This window comes from Pleuronectes platessa, chromosome 12 (assembly GCF_947347685.1).
Source record: "Pleuronectes platessa chromosome 12, fPlePla1.1, whole genome shotgun sequence".
Lineage (NCBI taxonomy): Eukaryota > Metazoa > Chordata > Actinopteri > Pleuronectiformes > Pleuronectidae > Pleuronectes > Pleuronectes platessa.
Window position 1 is genome coordinate 9454707 of NC_070637.1, and position 23679 is coordinate 9478385.

General features: G+C 41.8%; 1 protein-coding gene across 5 annotated transcripts in view; it reads right to left on the reverse strand.

Moving 5' to 3' along the window:
• Window positions 1-23679, reverse strand: part of LOC128453440 (arginyl-tRNA--protein transferase 1) — a 54865-nt gene that overhangs the window by 23695 nt on the left and 7491 nt on the right. For 2 of the 5 annotated variants that reach the window (XM_053436342.1, XM_053436339.1), the window contains exons 6-9: window positions 22245-22465; window positions 19351-19479; window positions 10257-10289; window positions 1692-1873 (exon numbers count right to left, since the gene is read on the reverse strand). In XM_053436342.1, coding sequence (XP_053292317.1) covers window positions 1692-1873; window positions 10257-10289; window positions 19351-19479; window positions 22245-22465 — 565 coding nt within the window. Of the gene's footprint in view, window positions 1-1691; window positions 1874-10256; window positions 10290-17870; window positions 18000-19350; window positions 19480-22244; window positions 22466-23679 lie in introns of all 5 variants that reach the window. The other 3 variants (XM_053436341.1, XM_053436340.1, XM_053436343.1) reach the window with 3 other exon arrangements.

Here is a 23679-nt window from a genome sequence, read left to right on the forward strand (position 1 = left end):
TTATTTTGCAGGTGCAACACTTCAAAAGTGTTGTTGTAACTGCATTATTTTCTTCAAGAATTATATACGACATGGGACCCTACACAAAGTATCATAATAAATCATTAACGGAAAGATGTAATCCAGGTTTCACTTATTTAAAAACTGATGTTTCTCGCTTTCAAAAATCAAATTAGTTTTACTTGTTTTAATACAGGCTTACTGTAGGGTGTGTGCATGAAAATATACATGTGTATAACAAATATTGGATTGGATGTCAAATCAAAAAATACTTAGATCAGTTTAACGGACAACACAACATAATCAGGAGATCCCCATAAGAAAGTGATCCAGGTAGGACACCAGCTGGGTTTCCAACACAGAGCCTCTGGGACTTTATTATGTGCCTCTTTTCTTCTCCTCCTCCTCCTCCTTTCCTCAGGCCCAAGCAGCCACACTCCTGCAAGACATTTCTCAACATCCCCCTCTCCTGTTTCTTCTGCTGAATAACATAAACACACAGAGTTGCACAAAAGACAGCTCTGTACCTGTTTTTGAACTACTATAATGCCTAACATACATATTTAACCCCAACTGTAACATAATATAAACTCTATCTTTTGTCCCTAATGGCAACTGGGAAACAAATGTTCGACAAATTAAGGATCCCACTGGGATCTTTGTGAAAATCCCTCAAACTGGATGCAGACATGCATTCTGTACCATGAGTTGGACAGACTCAGCCAAGCCAAGCAGACCAGGGAGTGTCCAGAGCTGATCAAAGAACTGGAGTCTGGTGTCTGAAAACACGCTCCCTTCTTTCTCCAAGCCTCTTCCAAACACCGAGCACTCTGTGTTACACTTGGAGTCAGACTCTTAAAATAATAAGTGATGGGGAACTGTGTGCTTTGCGATGGACAGGGTGTTCCATAAGCACAGCCTAACTGTTTTAACTGCCGGGCTGACTTAGTGCATGACGCACATGTATGACCACTAATACCTGTGCACACCAGTTTCAAGCAGAGATCGCTCAGTCGCGCACATCTGTGCAGAAACATCTTTAAAAGCCTTTCTCACATCATTGGGTTACTTTTTTACAGGAAACACCAGATATGTGCCCCTGCAATGTACGTGTGTGTTCTCTTATTTCATCTTGGCACAGAGAACTGTCGTCAGCTGAACCACAAACAGACCACTGCCTCAAACAATCAAGTGCGAGGGAAGGAGGTATGTTTCCCAACCTCGAGTATTATGGCACTTATAGTATACAGTTCTAAGCAAAGATAAAGTTTGGGAGGAGCTGAAAAGATCAAGAGTCTGGGGGAGAGCAGGTTATGGGGAGGGCAAATGTGAGGGAATGAGAAGGGAGGAGGAAGAAAAGAAAGAACAAAGAAATTAGAAAATTAGAAAAGAAGGGAGCGATCAACAATGAGAAGCACAGCAGTTTCCCTCCTGAAACGATCTACATGTTGCTTCTGACAAATAATTACCCTTAAGACAGAGTATTATTACAGTGAATGATTCAGACAGTGCAAAGGCTTTACTGCGTCATACATCACAATCTGGGTCACATCTGACAAAGAAGCTGGAAAGGGCCAAAGGAGGCTACTACTCATCTTTATCATCATCTATTAAACTGAAAACAAAAATCAGAAAGCTTTCGAAACGAGAGAGAAGGGACGATTTGGCTCGTCTGTGTTCGAGAAACCAACCTGAGAGCAGAGTAGGAGCCCAGAGACAGTGAAGCAGAGTCTGGGTGGTAGTACAGGTACACAGAGGACACGCAGGTGGGCAAGATATCGATCACCCCCACAGCCACAAGGCGTCCGTCCAGCCAGTATTGCTGATGGAAGGAGCCGTAGCCAACCTCAGGCCCATCAGGAGAGTACTCTGCCTGGAGAGAAGCAAAGCGAGAAAAACAGTAAGAGAAGGTGGTCACTGGTCAAAACAATAATGGTCCTCTGGCGGCAATATAGGTTCAATGTAAAACATAAAAATCATAGTGGAATGAGAATATGGAATGAGTGTATGGAAGAGGGCTGTTTTCACTTTCTTGCACAGATCAACTTTCACCGTCTTATACACACACACGCACACCTGCACGGCGGTGTATTATAGCCCGGGCTTTTCTCAGTCAGGCCTCACGCTTTATGTGTGGGGGTGTACAGTAGCCTCACGTTCAGCCTGCTAATGGCTCCCAAATGTGGAGCGAGAGCAGGAGTCGGTGGAGTTGGGGGGAGAGGGAATTGGCCACAGAAACACTCCAGGGGAAGAGTTTTTAATAAAAGACCCTGCATGAGCAAAATCCATTTCACCAGGCGGTGGTGAAGTATTACCCAGCTTTCTCCTATATGCGTCTGTCTCCTGTCTCTCCATGTGGCATGAAAGAATGTGGGTGTCAGTATACACCCGCATGCTTAAGTCGGCCCCGTTAATAAAACAGTTAAGTGCTTGACACACATTGAGTTTCTCATATGAATCCACATGCTGGGTTTTTCAATCAAGTGGCTGGACTGCTTTTATCACAGAGGGTTAAGACGGGAGGCTTGGGGTTAGGGTTAAAAGTCATATTAAGCCAGGGTCTTGGGTCGTGTTTGCGTATGTGTGTGCATGTGTCTGTGTGTGTGTAACTGGATCCTTCTCCTTTGCAAACATTCATCTGGAGCCAGTTAAATAGATCAGGTCCTGCTAGTTATCACAACAGTGAGAGGACTAGCTCGGCTACCCAGTACGTACTCTCGGCCCATATTCTGACCAAACAGAAATGAGACTCTCACACACACAGACACACACACACAGCACAACTCCACGACCCCAGAGAACTGAACATCACCAATGAGTTGACCCTGTGCCACATTCCTTCTTAGCACATTGTACATTTTTCTTAAGCAGCACTAGTAATCAAAATAAAACTATTTCCCTCAAGCTCAGGCCCTTGGACACCCAGGTGTTAGTACCCGTCTGCCACAATGAAAACTAGAGTCCATTTATTTTTTTAATGCGTGTGGGTAATTGGGTTGGAAGGGATGATTATACCATCTAAATTAGGGGAGGGCAACATACGGCCTCTGGGCCATTTTCAGCCTGCAAGACAGTTTGATCCGGCCCACGAGGCAAATCATATAACCAAAAAAGCAACTGAGAAATACAAAAAATAATTTATGACAGCAATTACATTTTTTTCTGCAATAAAAGAAAAATAACACATGCAAGCTAACGCGTCCTTCAGGGTGGTCCCTTCCAGCTGTATGCCTCTCAAGTCACCGTCAGGGTGAACACAACATACAGTATGTAGCTGTCAAGGCAATAAAAGCAGATGTGGAAAGTTGCACTTTCCAAGACAAATGAACAAGCAATTTTTTTGTTAGGTAAATGACAACACATTGTGTCTTGTTTCACGGGACAACTCTCAATGATGAAAAAGGCCAATCTCAAAACATAGATGACGAAAAGAAACAAATGTGTTTGGATAAAGTTAACGCTCTTTGGTGGAGTTCATGTGAGCAACAAACAGCTTTCTTACACAAACAATGTAGTGCTGGGAGGGTTTTCTCTCTGGCCAGTGATGAAACAACAGAATAAACGGTCCAACTAACCATTTTTGTGCATGGGATCACTGCCAGGTTTCATATGAGGGAGGAACTGCTTTCTTTGCAAACACTGCATGCTGTGTCAAATACAACTGGAGAAAGGTAACACTGTGTTTTCCTACTGTGAAAGAACAAAGGGCTGCTATGACGTCTGACTATGCTGATGAGTTTGCAAAACTCCTTCAGGCATTTGGCAAGAGTTTTCAGGACATGAAATGTCAATAAAATAATTAAACTTATTTTCTAAATTGTTCAATGTGGAAATATATGTGTCTTTCAATCTATAACACAAATTCATCCTGCAGAGGAATGATGAGCTCAAAGCTAAGTGCAACAGGCTCCTTCTGGAGTTCTGACTATATGTACAGTGCCTTGCATAAGTATTCACCCCCCTTGGACTTTTTCCCATTATGTACTGTTACTAACTGGAATTCAAATAGACTTAAATAAACTTTTTCCCGTTTGATCAACAAAACATGCATAGTACTTTGGAGGTGCAAAATAAATTTTATTGTGACACAAACAATAATGAGAACAAAAAAGTTGACATCTGTTGGGTGCATAAGTATTCACCCCCCTGTGTCAATACTTGGTAGAACCCCCTTTCGCTGCAATTACAGCTGCAAGTCTTTTGGGGTATGTCTCTACCAGTTTTGCACATCTAGAGATGGAAAGGTTTGTCCATTCTTCTTGGCAAAAAAGATGAAGCTCAGTCAGATTGGATGGAGACCGTCTGTGAACCGCAATCTTCAAGTCTTGCCATAGATTCTCTATTGGATTGAGGTCTGAGCTTTGACTGGGCCATTTTAAGACATTAACATTCTTTAATCCAAACCATTCCTTTGTAGCTCTGGCTGTATGTTTAGGGTCATTGTCCTGCTGGAAGATGAACCTCCGCTCCAGTCTCAAGTCTTCTGCAGACTGCATCAGATTTTCTTCAAGGATTTCCCTGTATTTGGCTCCATCCATCTTTCCCTCTATTCTGACCAGTTTCCCTGTACCCGGTGAAGAGAAGCATCCCCACAGCATGATGCTACCACCACCATGTTTCACTGTTGGGATGGTGTGCTCAGGGTGATGGGCAGTGTTGGGTTTTCGCCACACATAGCGTTTTGCATTGAGGCCAAAAAGTTCAATTTTGGTCTCATCTGACCAGAGCACCTTCTTCCACATGTTTGCTGTGTCTCCCACATGGCTTCTGGCAAACTCCAAACGGGATTTTTTATGGATCCTTTTCAACAATGGCTTTCTTCTTGCCACTCTTCCATAAAGGCCAGATTTGTGGAGTAGACGACTTATAGTTGTCCTGTGGACAGATTCTCCCACCTCAGCTGTGGATCTCTGCAACTCCTCCAGAGTAACCATGGGCCTCCTGGTTGCTTCTCTGATTAATTTTCTCCTTGTCTGACTCTTCAGTTTGGGTGGACGGCCTCCTCTTGGTAGGTTTGCGGTTGTGCCATATTCTTTCCATTTTCTTATGATGGATTTTATGGTGCTCAGAGAGATGTTCAAAGCTCTGGATATTTTTTTATAACCTAACCCTGCTTCTTATTTCTCCACAACTTTCTCCCTGACCTGTTTGGTGAGCTCCTTGGTCTTCATGATGCTGTTTGTTCAGTAATGATCTCCAACAAACTCTGAGTCCGTCACAGAACAGGTGTATTTATACTGAGAATAAATTGCAGACAGGTGGACCCTATTTACTAATTATGTGACTTGCAAATGTGACTTGTGAATGCAATTGGTCGCACCAGATCTTTGTTAGGGGTTTCACAGTAAAGGGGGTGAATACATATGCACTCAACACTTTTCAGATTTTTATTTGTAAATAATTGTGAAATCCATGTAATATTTCCCCCCACTTCCAAATGATGCACTATTTTGTGTTGGTCCATTACATAAACTCACGATGAAATAAATTTTAATCTGTGGTTATACCATGACAAAATGTAGAAAAGTCCAAAGGGGGTGAATACTTATGCAAGGCACTGTATGTCCCTGAGGATTTTGAATTTCCGACTGCCTGGTATTAGCAGTTCCTTTCAAGAAAAGACTCTTGCCAAGCTAGAAAACCAGCAGCCAATAGCATGACCATCACTACCATCTGACATCAGACACCAAAGAGAAGCAATTCCAGCTATCACAATAAGAGAGATCAGTGTAATTTATGGGTTTGATAAAGCAGTATAGCTCCAAAAGGATGTTGTAAAAATTGTAATGACTCTTGATAGGTAAAAGGCTCCCCACATCTGGCCTAAATGGTACTCATATCACAGGACAACATTAAAACAGCCACAACAATAAAACAGAAATTTTGTTTTCCTTAGTCAACCGATGAGGCCATAGAAAATAGTTGAGGCTACCATATAAGGTTTTTTAATAAGTTTCAAAATAAAAAATAAGTGATTCAACTCTTTGAAAACAGCTCACACATACACACCCAGCTGTTTTAATGCTGTGGCTTATTGGGGTATGGTATGAGCCAGAGATGATGTGGGTTTAGTGCACATTAGCTGTAAGTGACTTTGCTGGCAAACTAAAAGGAGGGACGATTCAAAAATAAAAATGAATGGCTATTTTTTGGGGTGGGGGGTAACTCATGAAGGGCACCACATCTGGAGCACTGCACTCGATATGTGTGTGCGTGTGTGTGTGTGTGTGTGTGTTAGGGGGAAACTGTCAGTCAGTCTGTGTAAGCAGGCAGCCTGTTATTTCTTGGCACCAGTCTGCCCCCACCAGAAACACTGGGGGCTTTGTCGGAGGCCCCTTGGCGTCATTTAGAAGTTGTAAGTAAAAGGAAAGAGCACGAGGTGATCCGTACTTGTAAGAGAGGGAGATTTTTCTTACGCACCTCAAGTGTACATGCTTGCTCACAATAATAGGAATGCGACTGTTGTTCCAATAAAACTATTGGCTGAATGAATCTGTGTATGATTGTCTAGAAGTTCATAGCATGTTCAAGGCTGATCTTGTCTGAGTGACCCATGCATCACCTCAGACGACAGCCTAATGGTTGTGTCCTTGCCACTGTGACAACAATCTAAACATTCGCTGGAGCACATCAAACCAGCCCAGATCTTCCCCTGCAGCCCCAAATCGTTCTCATATGGCCTAAATACAGGCCCATGTGAGTAGAGTGCTTAACTTGACAAAGTGGGAAGGTGACATACGGCATGTTTGTTTCAGCCGGCGTAGAAAGACATTAGGGTAGACTTTAACTGAACCAGAAATACTCATTCTGTAAATGGGTCCGTATGAAGATCCTACTGATATATTTTCTTTCAGAAAGTGTAATGAAATGTATGTAAAGCTACATAAGATAATTCATAATGATTTTTTTATTCAAATGATGTCATAACATCTCCAAGCAATAACCAAATGTTGAACATTTTAATTTCATGTTTTTAGAAATGACTTCATTTGCTTTATTTGCAATAAAACCCTTCAAAGAACATCACTGTATGTGGATGAAAAGGCACAATGATTGAAAGCCCGCTTTGGACAAAGAGGACGACATTTCATTCAATGTGATGAAAACCCACAAAACAGCTGACCAGAGCAGCTGCTTTCAACATCACTTTGGAAGATCAGACTGGACAGAGGTTTGGCTTGTGCCTCAGAGAGTTTGGAAGTGGCAGATATTAGTTAAAGAATAAATTGTTGGATATAGCTATGAGTATATCCCATTTCATAACAACAATCAGTGAATTACACAATCTCTTGTGGCGCTTGGGATGGTGTTAATTACAACTGATTTTAATTTCATATGATTTTAAATGTATGAATTTGTACATTCTTGATTGACTTACATCAATTTTCCTCACGCATTGATTTATTTAGCGTTTTAATAAGATTCATATCTTCAAACACTATTGCTATGAATTGATTTTAGTGCAGGTTTAAGCCCATAGGTCACACTCCATGACTTTTAGCCGATTTTATAGTTGCCAACTAGTTTTTGATTTCTGATAAAAGTCCCAGGAACAAACAGCGTTCCATCAGCAGTTACTTATCGTTAGGTGAAAACTCGATTCAAGGCGCTTGCCCCTAGATTTCTAGAAGGCTAAACATCTAGAATGTGTATTTAGCATGTTATGACTTGTTTATTTTTTTCCTGTTAACTGTGAATCTGCAACATAGAGTTGTTTGTTGTAGCTGTAACTGGTGTAGCAATTATGTTGGAATGTTTCTATTTTGTAGCCTTCTCCTCATTTCACTCACAAATGTGCATCCATACACAAACTCAAATACACACAGAACCAGAGCTTGAAGCAGGCTGAGTGTGTAGCATAGCTCACATGATGAGCACCTTGTATTACAACTATATTGAAATACTTATCTCTCCCATGAATTTAAGGTAAAAGTGAAACATATTTTAGTATTTGGCAGTCTCCTGTTGTTTTACTCTAGATACAGCTGGCACACTTTTCTGGTTTTGGCTTACATACGAGACATGTACCATATGAGGCATGTACCACTGTACATGTCTCATATGGGTGTGTGTTATGGTATGGCAGTTGGTGCATTCTCTACTGAGGCGTTACTCTGTTACTATACAAACTAAAAATCATCCACATTTTCCTGTGCGAGAGACATAGAGAGGACAAAACATAGGACATACATAGAGTTTCAGGGAATTGGCCTGGGGAAAAAGTGGCGACTAGCTGTTGAACACCCCTGTTAATGAGTGTTTGCCCCTTGGTTTGACACATTACAAGGCAGTAAAGAAAAATAAATAGAAACAGAATGAGTGCATAAACCCCACACAGCCCATAAAATCCACAGTTTTTTGACCTCAACAAGGTGAAGTGCACCGAGAGGCACCTGCATGACTGCTGCTCATCATGTTTGCAGGCAATGTTGTGCCACTGTTTATCAGACAGTACAGATGTGTTTCATTTGTCTACTTGCTTATGTAAATGTGAAAAACAAAATATTTTGTGAGAGCTGATTTTAATTATCTCTGACTTTCAGCATGAATCCTCTGCAATTTTCGTAAAACCGAGCACTGCAACAAACAAGCAAGTCGAACAACCTGGGCCCTAATTAGCTGCATTCAGCTGCTGAATTTGAGAGTATGCCTTTTGCGTACATTTGTATAAATAGAGGCTTACATGTGATGCGATGAACCACACAGTATGCAGCTCCATGTGGTGAGTGTCTGTGTGTATTTTAATAGCACTCTGATTGGAGACAGATGGAGGCCAACACGCAGAGGTAGCTCAGAAAGCCACGCATAGTAACGCTGAAGGGAGAGCATTCGGAGGCGGCTGAGAGAGAGAGAGGGATCAAAGAAGGAAATAAAACTAAGTTGGGAGAGAAAGGAGGCCGAACAAATGAGGACGCCCCCCTGAACCAGTCTGAAAGGAGGGGACAGAGAAATCAGGAAGATATGAGGCGGCGTGCCACTGTACGTGTGCACACACGTGTGTATGTGTGCAGACCTGTGTAATTCGCCGTGCCTGGACGCCAGCCTTGACGAGGTGATAAAAGCTTGTTTCCTATAAACACTAATGATGTTCATTAGTGAGGGCCTGAGGAGGCCCACGGGGCAGCACAGAGTCACTGTGTTTGTGTGTCTCTGTGTCAGTCCGTCTGTGTGCGCTCTTGGACCTCAATCCTATTAAAGAGGCTGTTATAAGTGCCCATCCTGAGTCTAATTGTTGGTGTAATTGTCCTGACCAAACACGTCCAGTAGCGCTTCTGATGGCAGCAGCTCACCAGCATCATTGAAGCTGTTTTCAGATATGAAATCCGGAAAATATCCAGAAAACTGGGACCGGACATTTTCCTTTCACAACAGAAGAAAGCAGCAGGAAATTGTCCAGCGTTCACAACAACAGGAACATTTCCGGAACATTCAGGCGAGGGGTTGCACCTAGGGATAGCGTGCCGCCAAAAATATTTTCTATTGAATCTCATCATCTTTGAATTTTTTGTAAAATGTCCTCTTGTAGTCTCACATGGGCTAACTCGGGTCAGCAGAGTGCCACAGGCATCCTTCATACTATAACCATACATCTTTTTTTAATCTGTACATAGAATACCAGCAATATTGTATGAATTAATGCACTAGAAGCTTATATCAAACTTTCCATGGACGAGAACACTTTGCCAACAGGGCCAACAGCCATCTGTTAGGTCTCCAAATTGATGTCCCAAAAGCGGCCCGATCATCCTGTAATCTGGGCTACACCACACAGTGAAGAGCAGTTGGGTCAGGAAGTGCCAGAGGAAAGGTTTGGTCCGAAGACCACAGGCAAAAATGCAATCTGGACACCACATTTCACAGTTTTCCTCCATAAACACCCTGTTTTTATTTCACCAGAGCTAAATTAAAACCCTTTCTATATGAAACAAAACCACCTCCCAGAATCCTTCAACACCCCCCTCCTCTTTCCCAAATGGAGGAACCTTGAAGAGCTAGTGCAAAGGTGCACGGGTCGGTATGTGCTGGATGAGGGGGAACTAGAGTACGTTTATCCACTTTTGAGGGTGTTTGATGAACAAATTTAAACTGTAACACTGCACAATTTTCAAATCATTATCCTCATCTCTGATGGTAACTTCCTTCAGGATGACCTTCCCTTCGCTGGGGAAAATCATTACAGGTAACACATATGGCTGAAAAGAGACACTTAAGAAGGAGTTTTATTACGCTGTCAACAGGCCAAAGGAAATACATACCTCTAGTGGTGAATCACAGAGAAATCTCCGGAACTGTGGAGGGAGACGGGGGGTGGGGGGAAAGGGGACAGAGAGAAAAACAGTTAGTTCTCTGGGTCACCAACTTTTTCAGAAAGGCATAAATGAAAACCATACACGTCTCCGTTGCTGTCGTACATAGTTTATCGCTCCCAGTTTTATTCTCACTCAGGTGTCACATATCAAATGCAGCCTCCACATTCACAAAAGGAGCATTAGAGGGAAGATTGTATTTACACAAATGAAAACATTTATCCTATCAACTCCAGCTCTCAGTGCAGGAGGACATAGTGACAGCTTAAATAAGCAGCGTCACTGATGTCAAAAATGCCTATCTCTTAACACATCCCAAATGCACATCAGATATCAATTACTGGGGGGGTTTTGTGTCTGTGGAAACTTTAAATCTTTCTTCCATTCTCTCTAATATTGCCTGTGGTCCTTCTTTTCTAGCGCCAGGGTTGAGAGCAGTGTGTTTACAGACGAGCCGACCTGTAGGACCGGAGGACAAACGTAGCACGCTTCCACGTTTACGACCAAAAACAGTTTTAATGAGATCAGGGCTGACATGTGGGCAGTGTCCACAGTGGAGCCGTGATTGACAGCTTTGCTCAGTCGCTCTCGCCCTCATGCAGCCGCACCACAGTTTAAAGATCCTATTTCAAAAGGAAATGCTACAATCAAGCTGTGTCATTCATTTATGAAACCTTCAGCTGTTGGTTCATTGTCTAATGAGCAGAACAGGGGTCTATACAAGCACTGAAGAACCACCAAAATAAGCTGGACAGGGTCCACAGGACTACTTGTAGGGTGTGGGTGTGTAAATAATGAAAAGACAGGATGTAAATTATGCAATATGCCCTTTACATTAAGAGGTTATATAATGAAATTCCATATTCACCACTGGCTGCGAATTATAATGAGATGCATTCTTTCTTCCGACTCCAGCTTGGATTTGTTTTATTAATGGAAATATATCTCACAGACAATGCTGATAGCTGATACTTTGAGTATACTTAATTCAGACTAAGTTTTTTTTGTTCCTGCAATCTTGTTCTTGTTAGGGTGGAAAAAAAGCAAGAAAACTAAAATCTCCACTTAAACACATACTAATGACCTTCTTTGAGGTGGGTAAAGAGGAAGTACACCACATTCAACTGCAGTTTTACAGACTGACACAGCTCAAGGATAATAATTAAGTAAAAGCAAAACGTCAGTGACAGCAAATAAATAACAGACTAGTACCTGGTTTGCATTAAAATGCGAGTATCAATATATCAATCCAATCCCAGTCTCTCCACTTCCTAAAGAATGTAAGAATGAACCAAAGCCAATGAAAATGGATACGCCAACTAACTTCTCTGTTACTCATGATTTAATTTCTGTCATGATTGCTTGTGTTTTGAATAGGACTCGTCTTTCACAGACTCTCTCAATAAATGCACGAATCCAAGTTTTCCTGTACACGAAGCAGCTCTACGGGTTACTGGAAATTCCCACAAGCGCACCAGCATCCTCCTGTTTGTGTGCGAGTGTGTCTGTGGACAGCCAGAAGTGCAGTAAGTAATAGTGATGACTGCTGACGGCATGGTTCACTGGGTGGGACAGTCCTGGCTAAGGTGAAATTCAAAATCCCTGCCAGTAGCCTGGACTCATCCAAAAGAGTGTGCAGGGTTTCCCCAAGTGCTTTATAGGCCTGGCGGGCCGCCAGGCTTTTCTCGCCGCCCCCCCGCCAGGCTAAGCGTCGCTTGTTTATTTATTAAAAAAAATTAAAATTAAAAAATGTTATGCACCAGAAACATGATACCAAAGACGGCATTGCGCTTTTAACCGCATCTGGTGATACGGTTGAAACCGCAATGGCGACATCTTATGGTCAGTATGTGAACCCATAAGGTAAGAGGTCAGGTTTATTTTCCATCACCTGAACCTCCAAAACCACGACCCGTCTCTACCACGCAACAACTTTCACGCGACATGTCACGGAGAAAGGGTAACAAAAACCTTGGACTCTTTCTTTTTCCGGAGTCGGGGGAGGCCGCTCGTTCAGCCCCAGGCCAAGCGGAGAGCATCGCCAGCGAGCCGTGGGCTCGATGATGAGGCAGAGCCAGAGCTAGTTAGCGCGGATGTTAGCGCGTCGGATGTTAGCATTTCGGATGTTAGCGCGTCGGATGTTAGCATGTCGGATATTAGCACGTTGGATGTTAGCATGTCGGAGCAGCCTGCTGCGAGTCGCGATGGGAAACATCCAAGTAGCGGATTTAACCCAAAGACCTCAGGAACAGGTTGCCTCTGTATAACAATAAATGGTCCCTCTATGGCTGATCTTGACTACAGTAAGGCTCTGGAGGAGTTCTTTCAGAAGCCGAGACGGATCACTTGCAAGAAGTAAAAGAGGTCACACAGCATACCTCTTCCGGCCCTGAGTTCCCTGTTCCCCCTTGGCCATGTTTGCACTTTTTTATTTATGTTAATTTATTTTACTTTTAAATGTGACCAGAAATGGCTAGTTTTTTTAGATTCATTTAGATTTTACTAATTGATAATATTTATTTTCATTTTATTTATTATTTTTTGTAAACTGTATTATGTAATATTAATAAGTATTGTTAATAAATGTCTTAAAATAACAATTGTCATAATTTCAAAATTCCTGCCAACTTTTAACATTTTTTTGTCGGCCGCCGGTCGGCTTCTCTAGCGGCCCTACCACCAGGCTTAGCAAGTTTTCTGGGGGAAACCCTGAGTGTGTGTTTCTGCATTTGTCTGGTGCAGCTGATGTGTGTGTTGGTGACACTAAACAAGTTTTCTCCAACACTGGGGTTGTTTTGGCAGAGGTGAGCTTAAGAATGGTGCACCTTCATCTGTCGTTTCCATTTTACCTTTGGCTGTGATGCAAACACCCAAACAGTTACGCTGCTGTTTAGACTCAGTCACTTAACTTGGATTCTTGTAAAAAAAATTATATATAAAAAATATGAGTCAAGTTATAGGCATAACAAATAAGAAAATCTATCAAATATAAAGTTTGAGTAAAAACAACAAGATGCAAAACACTGACATTACACTTGATTTAACTAGAATCCGACTGATAAGGATTACTGGGGGAAGATACTGATAATGCTGAGTTTATTGGATACCTAGGGACAGTAAATATATATATATTTATGTTTAAAGCAATTTATAAGGGGCAATGACTTATAAGATGTTGTTATTCAAATTCTATAACAACATTTTTTAAATAAGACTTAATATACCACAATTTACACGGAGGGGCCAATTATATGTCCAACATCTATGCTCAATTCTTGATTCAGTAAGGTGCACATTTGAGTGAACTCTTGTTTACTATTAGGTCTATAGCTATCATTGAGTATATTTAAATTGTTCCTTGTTCAAGCATAGTGTGTTCTTCAACATAGCTAAATAATATATTTCATAACAATGTCTCATATTTATTGCTAGTTTGTTACCAAGTGACTAGTTTATTAAAATAATGAATAAATAAATAAACAGAACAGGGGCACTTCAGGGGCTATTCAGATTTCAGCTAGCACCAGTGCCTGCTAAATATTTTACAGTTCAATCAAAAAAAACGATGGTTTTCTTTCGACGACTTTTACATTCTTCTCTAATCCCCATTAACTTATGAGCTTATGTCTATCCGAGGAAGAATATGTCACATTTTGTTTTTTGTGGGTGCAAATATATTCATACATAATATTGAAAAAACGTCATAAAATTTCATTCACCTGCTAAAGAGAAATGGATTTTACAAAATGTTCAAGCTTTCACTGACCAATATGGAAATTACGTGTGTTTAGTCGACAATTATCTTTGCTGGTGCAGGAACAAAAACAGGAAAAAGTTCTCCACCTGTGTAGCTCTGCCAGTAAAGTCTAACTTTCCACTCCAGTTCTACAGTGACTACTACATTTACCAGTCAACAAATTACCAACAGCAAAGCCTCCCAGTGTGCAAAATAGCTGAAGGGCACAAATTAAACTTTTGTTTAAATCTCATTAAAAAAAAGAAAGAAAACTAAATGGTTTACCCACAGAACAACAGCTGCACTTATTAGATGACATCATTTATAGGAGTCATGCTCCGGCACTGGCTGCTGTGTGTAGAACTGAGTGTCCTGTTGACTTGGTGGCAAAATGCTGAGTTATTTAATCAGACAAGTAGACTACAAGTGTGGCAAATTTGATGCGAGCTAAGGGGAGCTCACTTCTCTTCCCCCTTTACCTGGCACTCATCATGGGGCTTCTGGGTAATCATACCAGGAGAAACTAGCGCACAGCAGCCTTGTTAACCCTGCTTGGCTGGGTGAGGCCGCTCGCCTGGAGCCTGGCATCACTGACCCCAACCTGGTCACGGACAAACAACCCACCGTGGTGCTGCCTGGCTGACACACACACACAGACACACACAAACACTCAGACTGACAGTCTGATGTATGGGTGCAGTCGCTCAGGCACAAATACAGTTAGGGTACAATTAAGTAAATACGATCTCAGCTTCGTCTCTTCCTCGAATACAACAACACATAACGGCCGTTAACAGAGCCATGTCCAGAGCACCTTCTGGAACATTCTCATCAGCAACACATGGAGCTCATCACTTCCTCTCTAACTCTCCCTTTCTTATAGTAAACACATCTGTATATGATCAGGAGGGCAAGCAGCCGTCTCTCACACACACACACACGCACGCGCTGTCGTGTCTTCATTCACACAAATACAGTACATATAAGCATGCACATCTGCTTAAGTCTAATTGCCACTTAGACTCTCGTCACTGTGCTCTTGGTACTTCCTCATATTGCTGAGCTTATTTGAGCGCAATGGTGCTCGAGCTCACTCAAATTAAAAAACTATAAATAAAAAAAAAAATTGCTAAAGTTCTGACAAGATTCTTTAGTGTCTGTAAAGGCACTTACGGAAAATGGCTGCAAGTAGTGGTGATGTTGTGATATTCAATTTTCATTATTGCAAATCGTTTTAAGGTTATCTGAACAGATGGTTATTATTCCTCCTTCATTGATTCCAATTCTACTGATAACTTTTTTTCCATTAACTGTTTTTCATGTGTCTTGGTTAAAGCTCTGGCCATCAAGTAGAGTACATACAGATTTAACAGGATTTGTTTTCCTGAAAATGAATGCCACATGTGCAGGAACTCAGAGTCACGGCTCAGCACAACAGTTAAGAACAGTAAGTGTGAGTTAGAGTGTGTGTGTGCATGTGCGTGCCTGTGTATCTGCACATATATCTAAATAACTACAAGTATGTGCTTCAGCTTTGTCAGGAAACCAGGTTTGGATGTGGATGGAATAATATCTGGCTCCCATCCAGTCATTGGATGACAGGAAATGCATACGACCCTTAAACAAATAAAGCCACTCTGCTCCAGGATATCATACTGTCTAATGATAGCACTACTTTGGCAGGTTAATATAACTTGCACAAACATATAATCACTCCGATCGCCTGGCTTGGAGCCAGCCTGATGGTATTCAACACTGTGTCCCGAGGTAACACTTAACCTAATAGATTAATAAATACCTCTACAAATACAACATGACCCAACTTCCTAGGTAGCAACTCAGGCCCAGAATGGCATTGCACCAGAATGTGGCATCACCACATCAACAATGTGTTTCTCATTTCTGTATAATTGCCACAGGACAATGGGAAGCTCCGAGCTTCTGGGAACAGAACAGGGGAGTTAACCAGGGGTTTGACGGGCAAGCAAATAAAATCAGCAGTGTTTTAGTACCGTGGGCGCAGGAGGGGTTGTCACTGTACTGAGGCCAACTAATGTGAATATAACTCATGGGGTTTCTGCAGGTTTCAACAAGTTAAATTAAATACTTTTTAAAACCATTATGAAAAATAAGACCTTGCCAGATATGAAGGAAGATCATAGCCCCAGAATGCACTTTCCCATTATTGCAGATAAGGCGAAGTAGCCTAGTCTACAGTGCCTAGGGTATAGAGAGCCTATACTCTCTATAAACTACACTATCTAGCAAACAACACACTAAAGTCTTAATAAGGCCTAAAATGTCGATAATATAGTGATAATATAGTGATATAATTTTAGAATTTTGTCGAAATTAAGTGCAGTGGGACAAGACAAGCATTGGAGGACAAAATGGTCTCTCCTTGTCTCCTTGTATTAATGTGATATATCACAAAAGGCTGTGCTCAGCTCTGAGAAATCTCCATGGAGCACAGACAACCGCTGAATTTATGAATTGTACATTGTCATTTAATTAAACCAAGTCAAAATAAATGCAATTCAGATTTCACTCATCTGTCTACACCTCTCCCTAAGGTAGCGTGTCCTCACCTGTTAAGAGTAATGAACCCAACCTCAAATCACTGTACTTTTACACTACACTATGGAGTCAGTATCAGACCTGGAAAGTCCATCTATAAAAAAAACTTTCTGGCAACCCAACAGACAGCAAAGTTGTTTGCACAGCTCCACACCTTTACTTTTTTTTTCAGATGTTATTCCTCTACTTCTTGAACCCATCCGATCCCGGCACAGCTATAAAGCTGAAGCTGTGCACACAAACACACACAAACACACGTTCCCTATTAATAGGGCTAGTGTTATGGCACTAGGAAAGAATCTGCCAGTCTGCCCAATCTGACAGCTTTTATTATTTATTAATTACCTTACTTTTTACAAGCTGGAGAATTCAGTAATTTACGGAGGCCTGCTGGCAGGAGGGTGGAGGAGGAGGTTGTTTTTCCAGCCCTGAGGGACAAAAGGCCCTCTCAGGTTAGTGAGGATGTCCAGTAATTCTGCACCCTTAAGTCTGGTGCTGTGACTAGACTTTATTTTTTCCTATAGAGATGCACGTATATATTGTATAATTTACTGCTTATTATAAATTCATTAAAAAAAACGATAACTCTATTTTGCAGGGTTACTCTTTTCCTTTTTTCCCCATTCATTACTGGACAATATGTCTTGTGCACTACGTAAACTAGTAAACTCTGTATTTTACAGGGTTTACAGCTTTCACATTACTCATACACAAGCATAATCATTAACTTTACAGAAAAATATTTTGATGATTGTAATTATTTCGCTGGACGATTGAACTCTACTAGGCGTGACTGTTAAAAGGGGAATTTCAGTGTTTTTCAACCTAGGCCCTATTACGGGAACGTGGTTGTGTAAATGAATGGTACACATAAAAACTTTTGGAATGGGTACAGTAGATCGTCTCCACCGCCAGCTGCGCCATGGCGGCACTGGCTACGATGTAATGATATGGGGCAACGCAGTAAGTCCACGAAATGTCCAATGCATGTATTTTTACACCAATAAAAGGCTGAAATTGTTAGCGAATACATTGTAGTCACTGTAGATGTGTCTCAAGTTATGTTGAAGATGAGCTAAAAGTTAAGAACCATCAAACCACATTTAAACATGGGACCCAGGTCGAAAAATACAAGAATTTCCTTTAATGGAGATAAAAAAAAGCAGCAAATCTCTTCTCACGAGTGTGAAGCTGGAACAACATGTGCAACAGAGCCCTAAAGTAAGTGCGGAATAATAACCATGCAGTACCTGGCTCTCACTACATTCGCTGGGGTCATCACCGTGAATGGCCATCTGGTAGCAGGCGTACAGTGCCACCGACTGCTCATAGGATGCTTTGAAATGAGGGTCCTCAAAGCTGACCGGCACTAGCCTCACCTTCAAGCACAGGGTGTGGAGGGAAAGGAGCAATAGAGTGGAGGGAGGTTTTAATTTAGTTAACAATGAATGCGAGGATGGTGAGTAAATTAGGAAATGTATTCAATATAAGAAAGGAGATGCTTTCAAGGAACGGACAGTGTAGGAGTCAACAATAGAGGGTTTATACAACAGTGTTATACAAGCGCTTTGGTAATTCAGGGTTCACATCAGTCTCCTAGTCCCTGAGGCAAGTTGGTAACACATTAAGTCTGTTTTGAGTTTGAGACCTGATTGAGGGATTTATCCGATTGTTGTAGAAATCATACACGAATGCTAGAAAACAATGGGATCTAGGAGACTGAAAGTGTGTTTTTAAAACAGCAAAGTGATTGGGCAACTTGAGGATGAGGCTAGTGCACTGCCCAGCTTTTACCCCAGATCGCACGGAGAGGATTGGGAGCTCGCGATTCTAAACGGTGCGTGTAAGCAGCAGGAATCCAGAGCCGCGTGTGAATGGATCATCTCAGCTAGACACACACAGACTCTTCCAACACTACAGACTCCTCTCGAGAAGGTAAACAAAGTGAGACTGCACGCACAAGGGAAATTTAATTCTCATCACTACTACCTAAGCCTGAATTGAAACGAGATTCCAGTTGAGACACGGGGAACTATATGATGACACGCGGTAAATGTGTGAAGGTCGGGTGGGTTCAGCTGACAAAACTGGCCCCCCCAACACGTCAAGACTAACGACCCGACTGGCCGACTGAGGGCCAACTCCAACACCTGGAGAAACACTGCTCCCAACCATGGCGTATGGAAACATTTTCCCCTCCATTTCCTCCTCTTTGACTCACGCTCTTATACTCATACACTCTCTTTAATACTAACATGTTAATGCTCTTTTTTGTAATTCGTACAGACATTTTGGTTTTTCCCCATGAGACCTGATGTCAGAAAGTTTAAGCACCAGTTATTTACAACTTCATATATTAATATCTATGGAACAGTCCTAACTTTTGTTCATTATGATTCAAAACAATGAGAATAGCCATTAGATAATTAATGCACAAAGTTAATAATGATTACACGTCAATTATTGAAGGAGAATTAATTAGAAACAGAGCCCCTTTTACAACCACTACCACTACTACCTGAGTCATATGTGTTAACATAAATCAAATTCCATCCAGTACCAACAATGTAGAAATTACTGAACCAGTTGAATATTTTTATTTACTCAAAGCTTGACAATTAGAAATCCTTCTGATGCCCCTGTAGGCCTGTAATCAGCCCTCTCCCTCCCTCCCTCCCTCCCTGTGTGCCCCCTACAGAAGGTTGACCTACACGCCCCCCACCCTCTGACCTGGCTCTCGGAGGGTTTGTCAGGAGGGTCCTTGTGAATGGCCATCTGGTAGAGTTTGTACACCTGGTAGGAGGCGTCGAAAGAGGCTTTGAACTGCGGGCTAGGGGGATTGGAGCGCACTAGCCTCACCTTCAAAAAGAATATGTGTAGACAAGGGTTAACATGAAAATGAAGAAAACAAACTGGTGAGAACATCATAAGTGGTGATTAAAAAACTCTGAAGAGGAACACATCAGAAACTGAAAAGACAGAACAGAGAGACAGAACTGTGACACGGACATAAGCACACCCTCCTGTAGCTGAGTGACATTAAGGGTTTAACCATTTAATAACAAAATGTTAAAACATCCCGTTAAGAGGATTTAGTCTGTAAATTTTGTTCTATAATTTCACTTTTAATGAAGTGCTCAGTCTCACCAGTGTCAGATGTAGGCTGGGGACATAAATACACAGTGGGGTGTGTTATGTCTATCTCCATTGAGACAGAGAAAAAACATTTGTTGTCATAGCACAGAAGAACTTGTGGTATTTCTCAAAATGCAGAAATAAACATTAGCCTATTTACTGTAGTTTGTATGAGTCCACTTCCAGTGCTTCACCATGTCCCTTGAGAATGAGGATTTATCCTTGAGTCTGATCGTAGCCAAAAGCAACTAGTGTGAAAACTATTCTGTTATGCCTTCACATGTCTATATGATGAACATTGAAACCAGAATCCAAGTTCTACTAACCTGGAGAAAATATGCAAGTTCCCAAATAAATTAATGCATAACTACACATGATGGATGCATAATGAACCTGAGGCCGGTACCACCTAGGGGTATGCATCAGTCCCAATTGCAACTTTACGCAGAGCATTTCTTATTGCTTTCACTGCAGTGCTATGCATCAAGCTCAATTGGAAGGATCATGAACAGCCTGAGATAGAGAAGAAAAACTGGCGTGTTGCTAATGACACACAATTTAAAGAAGAATCCAAATTTCTCATCTTCAAGCCCCATTTAATTAACAGTCTCTTGGTTTGGAAGCTTTTGTTGGCCGTGGAGGCTTTGCCATATGAATCCCCCTGGACAGACAGGATAGAAGATCTGACCCTGAGGTTTGTTTGAGTTGGAGCTAAGTGGCTCTCTCTCATATGACCACTTGGCATCCACATGCTTGAGTCCACCAGAAACGTTAGGCCTCTTCGAGAAAAGGACAATGCTCAAGTTCGGTCTCTTTGATTCTGTTCTAAAGCTAGAGATATATTGACAGGCTGAAATATTTTAGTGAACAAACACTGGGGCAGACGTGGGCCGCATGCAATATGAAATCCTAACAATTCTCAACAGTCTGGAAATTAAAACCTGAAGCCTGATACTTTGAGAATGAGAGTGCAGTGGCTTTTGTTTGTTTTTAATTAAAAATGAAATATCCATGTTTTCTCAAAGCTAATCTTTAAGACCTTTCACTACACCATTATAAATAATAGAACAGAGTAGAATACTAACAGCCAAATTATTTCATGTCAGCAACAAAAAATTTGGGGGAAAATGCTACAATAATATAAGAAGAGAGTGGAGACTCTGGACAACACTCCTGAGGAGAAATGAGGTTCCACACTTTCCACAGGAACCAGATGGGCTCTGATTGACGTTCTCACACTGACCCCTGGTGGTGGATCGTTAAATTATATGGATTTAGGTCCAGGACACACAATTATGGTACTGTACATAAATCTGAACTTACCTGTCACTGCAACATATCTCTTTGCATAGGCATTTAAATGAAATCATAACTAATGATCTTCTCTGAGGTCACAGATTACAGGTTTTACAGTAATCACGTCGAGAGAAATTTCAAATGAACAGTTTGACAGTGAGCTAAGCAGCATCAAAGTAAAAAAAGCTGCTCAATCACGCATTTTCCTCTATATTTGTATATTTCTATATTTTTTAAATATGTCATATGTATCCTGCGGTGTATTCTCATCCGTCAAGTAGCATGACATGTGTAACAGATGTGTTTATGATGGACCTGAGCTGGACTGCATTTAATTACTGGAGTGTAAACATCTATCCTCTGGTGCTGCTTTAAAAAACATCTTTAAACTTCGTCAACAGTATAAAAACCCAAGACTCACACACCATCACATAGGTTCATCAAACTGCTTATCATCCAAATTGTCTTTTAGCCACATGTTCTTTAATAAACCGCTGAATGCGTCAAATAGAGGCACCTATCAATTATTTCACTTTTACAGAATATATAATTAACCATTATTCGCGGGGTATAACCTTGTGTTCATGCCCACTTACGGAAATTGAACAATAATTGCAGGAAAACAAATTAATCCTATCAAAAAAAGCTGACTGGGAGAAGGTGTCGTCAGTCAGGTCTCGGGGTACAGAGACGAGAGGCAGACACTGCCTGGTTCATCGCTGCATCTGGCTCAAATCTTGGTCAAGACCAAGGATGACGTTACTCTACCAACCTCAGCTTGAGGCCTGCGCCAGGGATCTTTCTACATTGTTCTGCTCCCTGCCAAAAGTTCATTTCCATGTCCTCTCATACTGGCTGAGCTGGGAGCTGTGGTTTTAATGTCATAAGCAGGGAAACGCGACCCAGTGTGTGCGGTGTGCCTGTCATTTGGTTGAATTCAAAGTGGTAAGGGGTGGTTTTTCCACTCTGCTGTGGCCAGCTATCCTCTCTGCACACATAAACACATGGTGAAGTCACTGGGGTGAGGGAAGAGGGCTCTATGAGAGCAGCTTTTGGAGTTTACTGAACCCAAACATTATGGACACACAAACTAACAACACTATTTCTTAAAGATGGCTGCAGTAATCACAATAGGCTGATGTTTATTTCAAGAAAAAAGAGAAAAGAAGCACCTACTCAATATTTCTGCTCACCTCAAGGCAATGAGAAGACTTGTCAGGCAATGACTCATCGATGAAATCTTCGAGGGTTTTAGTTTGGCTTGCATGAGTGGGAGTGGGTGGGGTAGAAGAGACAATGGAAGAGACCCCATCAGTGTTTTGTCTCATCTGTTCTTTCTGAAGACGTCGCTCCTTCCTCAGCTCTTTGGCCTTACGACACGGCGGCCGGCTGGGATCAGCTCCCATTACTGCACCTCGAAGAAAAGAGAAGAGGGAGGGAGAAATGGAGAGTGCTACAAAAAACAGCATCCTTAATCTATTTTAATGCAAAAGACATGAAGAATGTGGAGAAAATACAGGCAGCTGTGAGAAATAACTCAATTACCCCTTTTTGGATGCAGATAAAGGTTTTACTTTCACACTGCCTTCTGAACAAGACCTAACACAGGAGGGAGAAAGGTGGGAACTTCAAGCTGCTGGTATTGCTAAGTCTCAAATATGAGACAGATTTTGTGAGCGTTAGACCATGTTTCCGATTGTTTTTCTCCCAGCCCCTGAGGGTAAATGGGCTGCCATGTTTTCTTTAGTGTACCCCCTGCCTAAGAAGCCAGTCTTAACAGAGAGCACTATGGAAGTCATTTTCTTGTTTCCCTACCTTAATACTCTTAAATTACATCATTGCTTAGGAGGATATAAAACATAGCTAGTGTGTATTTATGAAGGAACAGAAGACGCAGAACAAACCATGGGTATGTTTTTTTTATAAAAAAATGTAATGAAAATCAGTGGTCTGAACACATGAATGAGTAGGTCTTTTTACAACAGATGAGGTTGCTACTAACACGTCCAACTCATACACTTCCTCCCGTATTACTCTCTCAACAAGACTAGAAGTTAACAATCTCTCCCCGTTTCCCTCTCTCAGCCCCCCTCCTTATCCTTCTGCTGTTTCTCCTCCTCCTCCACCACCACCACCACCACCTCCTCCTGGGCTATTGCCAAGGCCTCCAGCTCTCCGGGCATCCCATGTCAACAGTTTACACGCCCACATCCTGTTTGGAGCAATAAGGAAACGAGAGCCATTTCCTGCTTGTCCTATTGCCAGCCGCCATCAGCTCACATACTAACTTTCCCCCCTCTCCGTCAATGTCACGAGGAAGAGAGGGACGCCCAGTCCCGACGAGTGCAACGAGAAAGTCTGGCACTGGTCAGGGTTCACTGGGAGGGTTCGGCTTCATCTGACTCAAGCTCAAGGTCATTTATCTTCTACTGTAAAGGCTAATTCTATCCTGTGAATAATAAATATAGACCACATCAGGAGCTGTGTGGAAATGGTGCCTTCTATCAAGAGTTCTGTGATCTGGGTTTCTGTATCACTAACAGTTGTGTTATTCCTGTGAACGGTTTGTTTCTAAGTCATTAGCATTCAGAGTATCCCATTAATGTGTATCTGTTTCTTGTATCATCA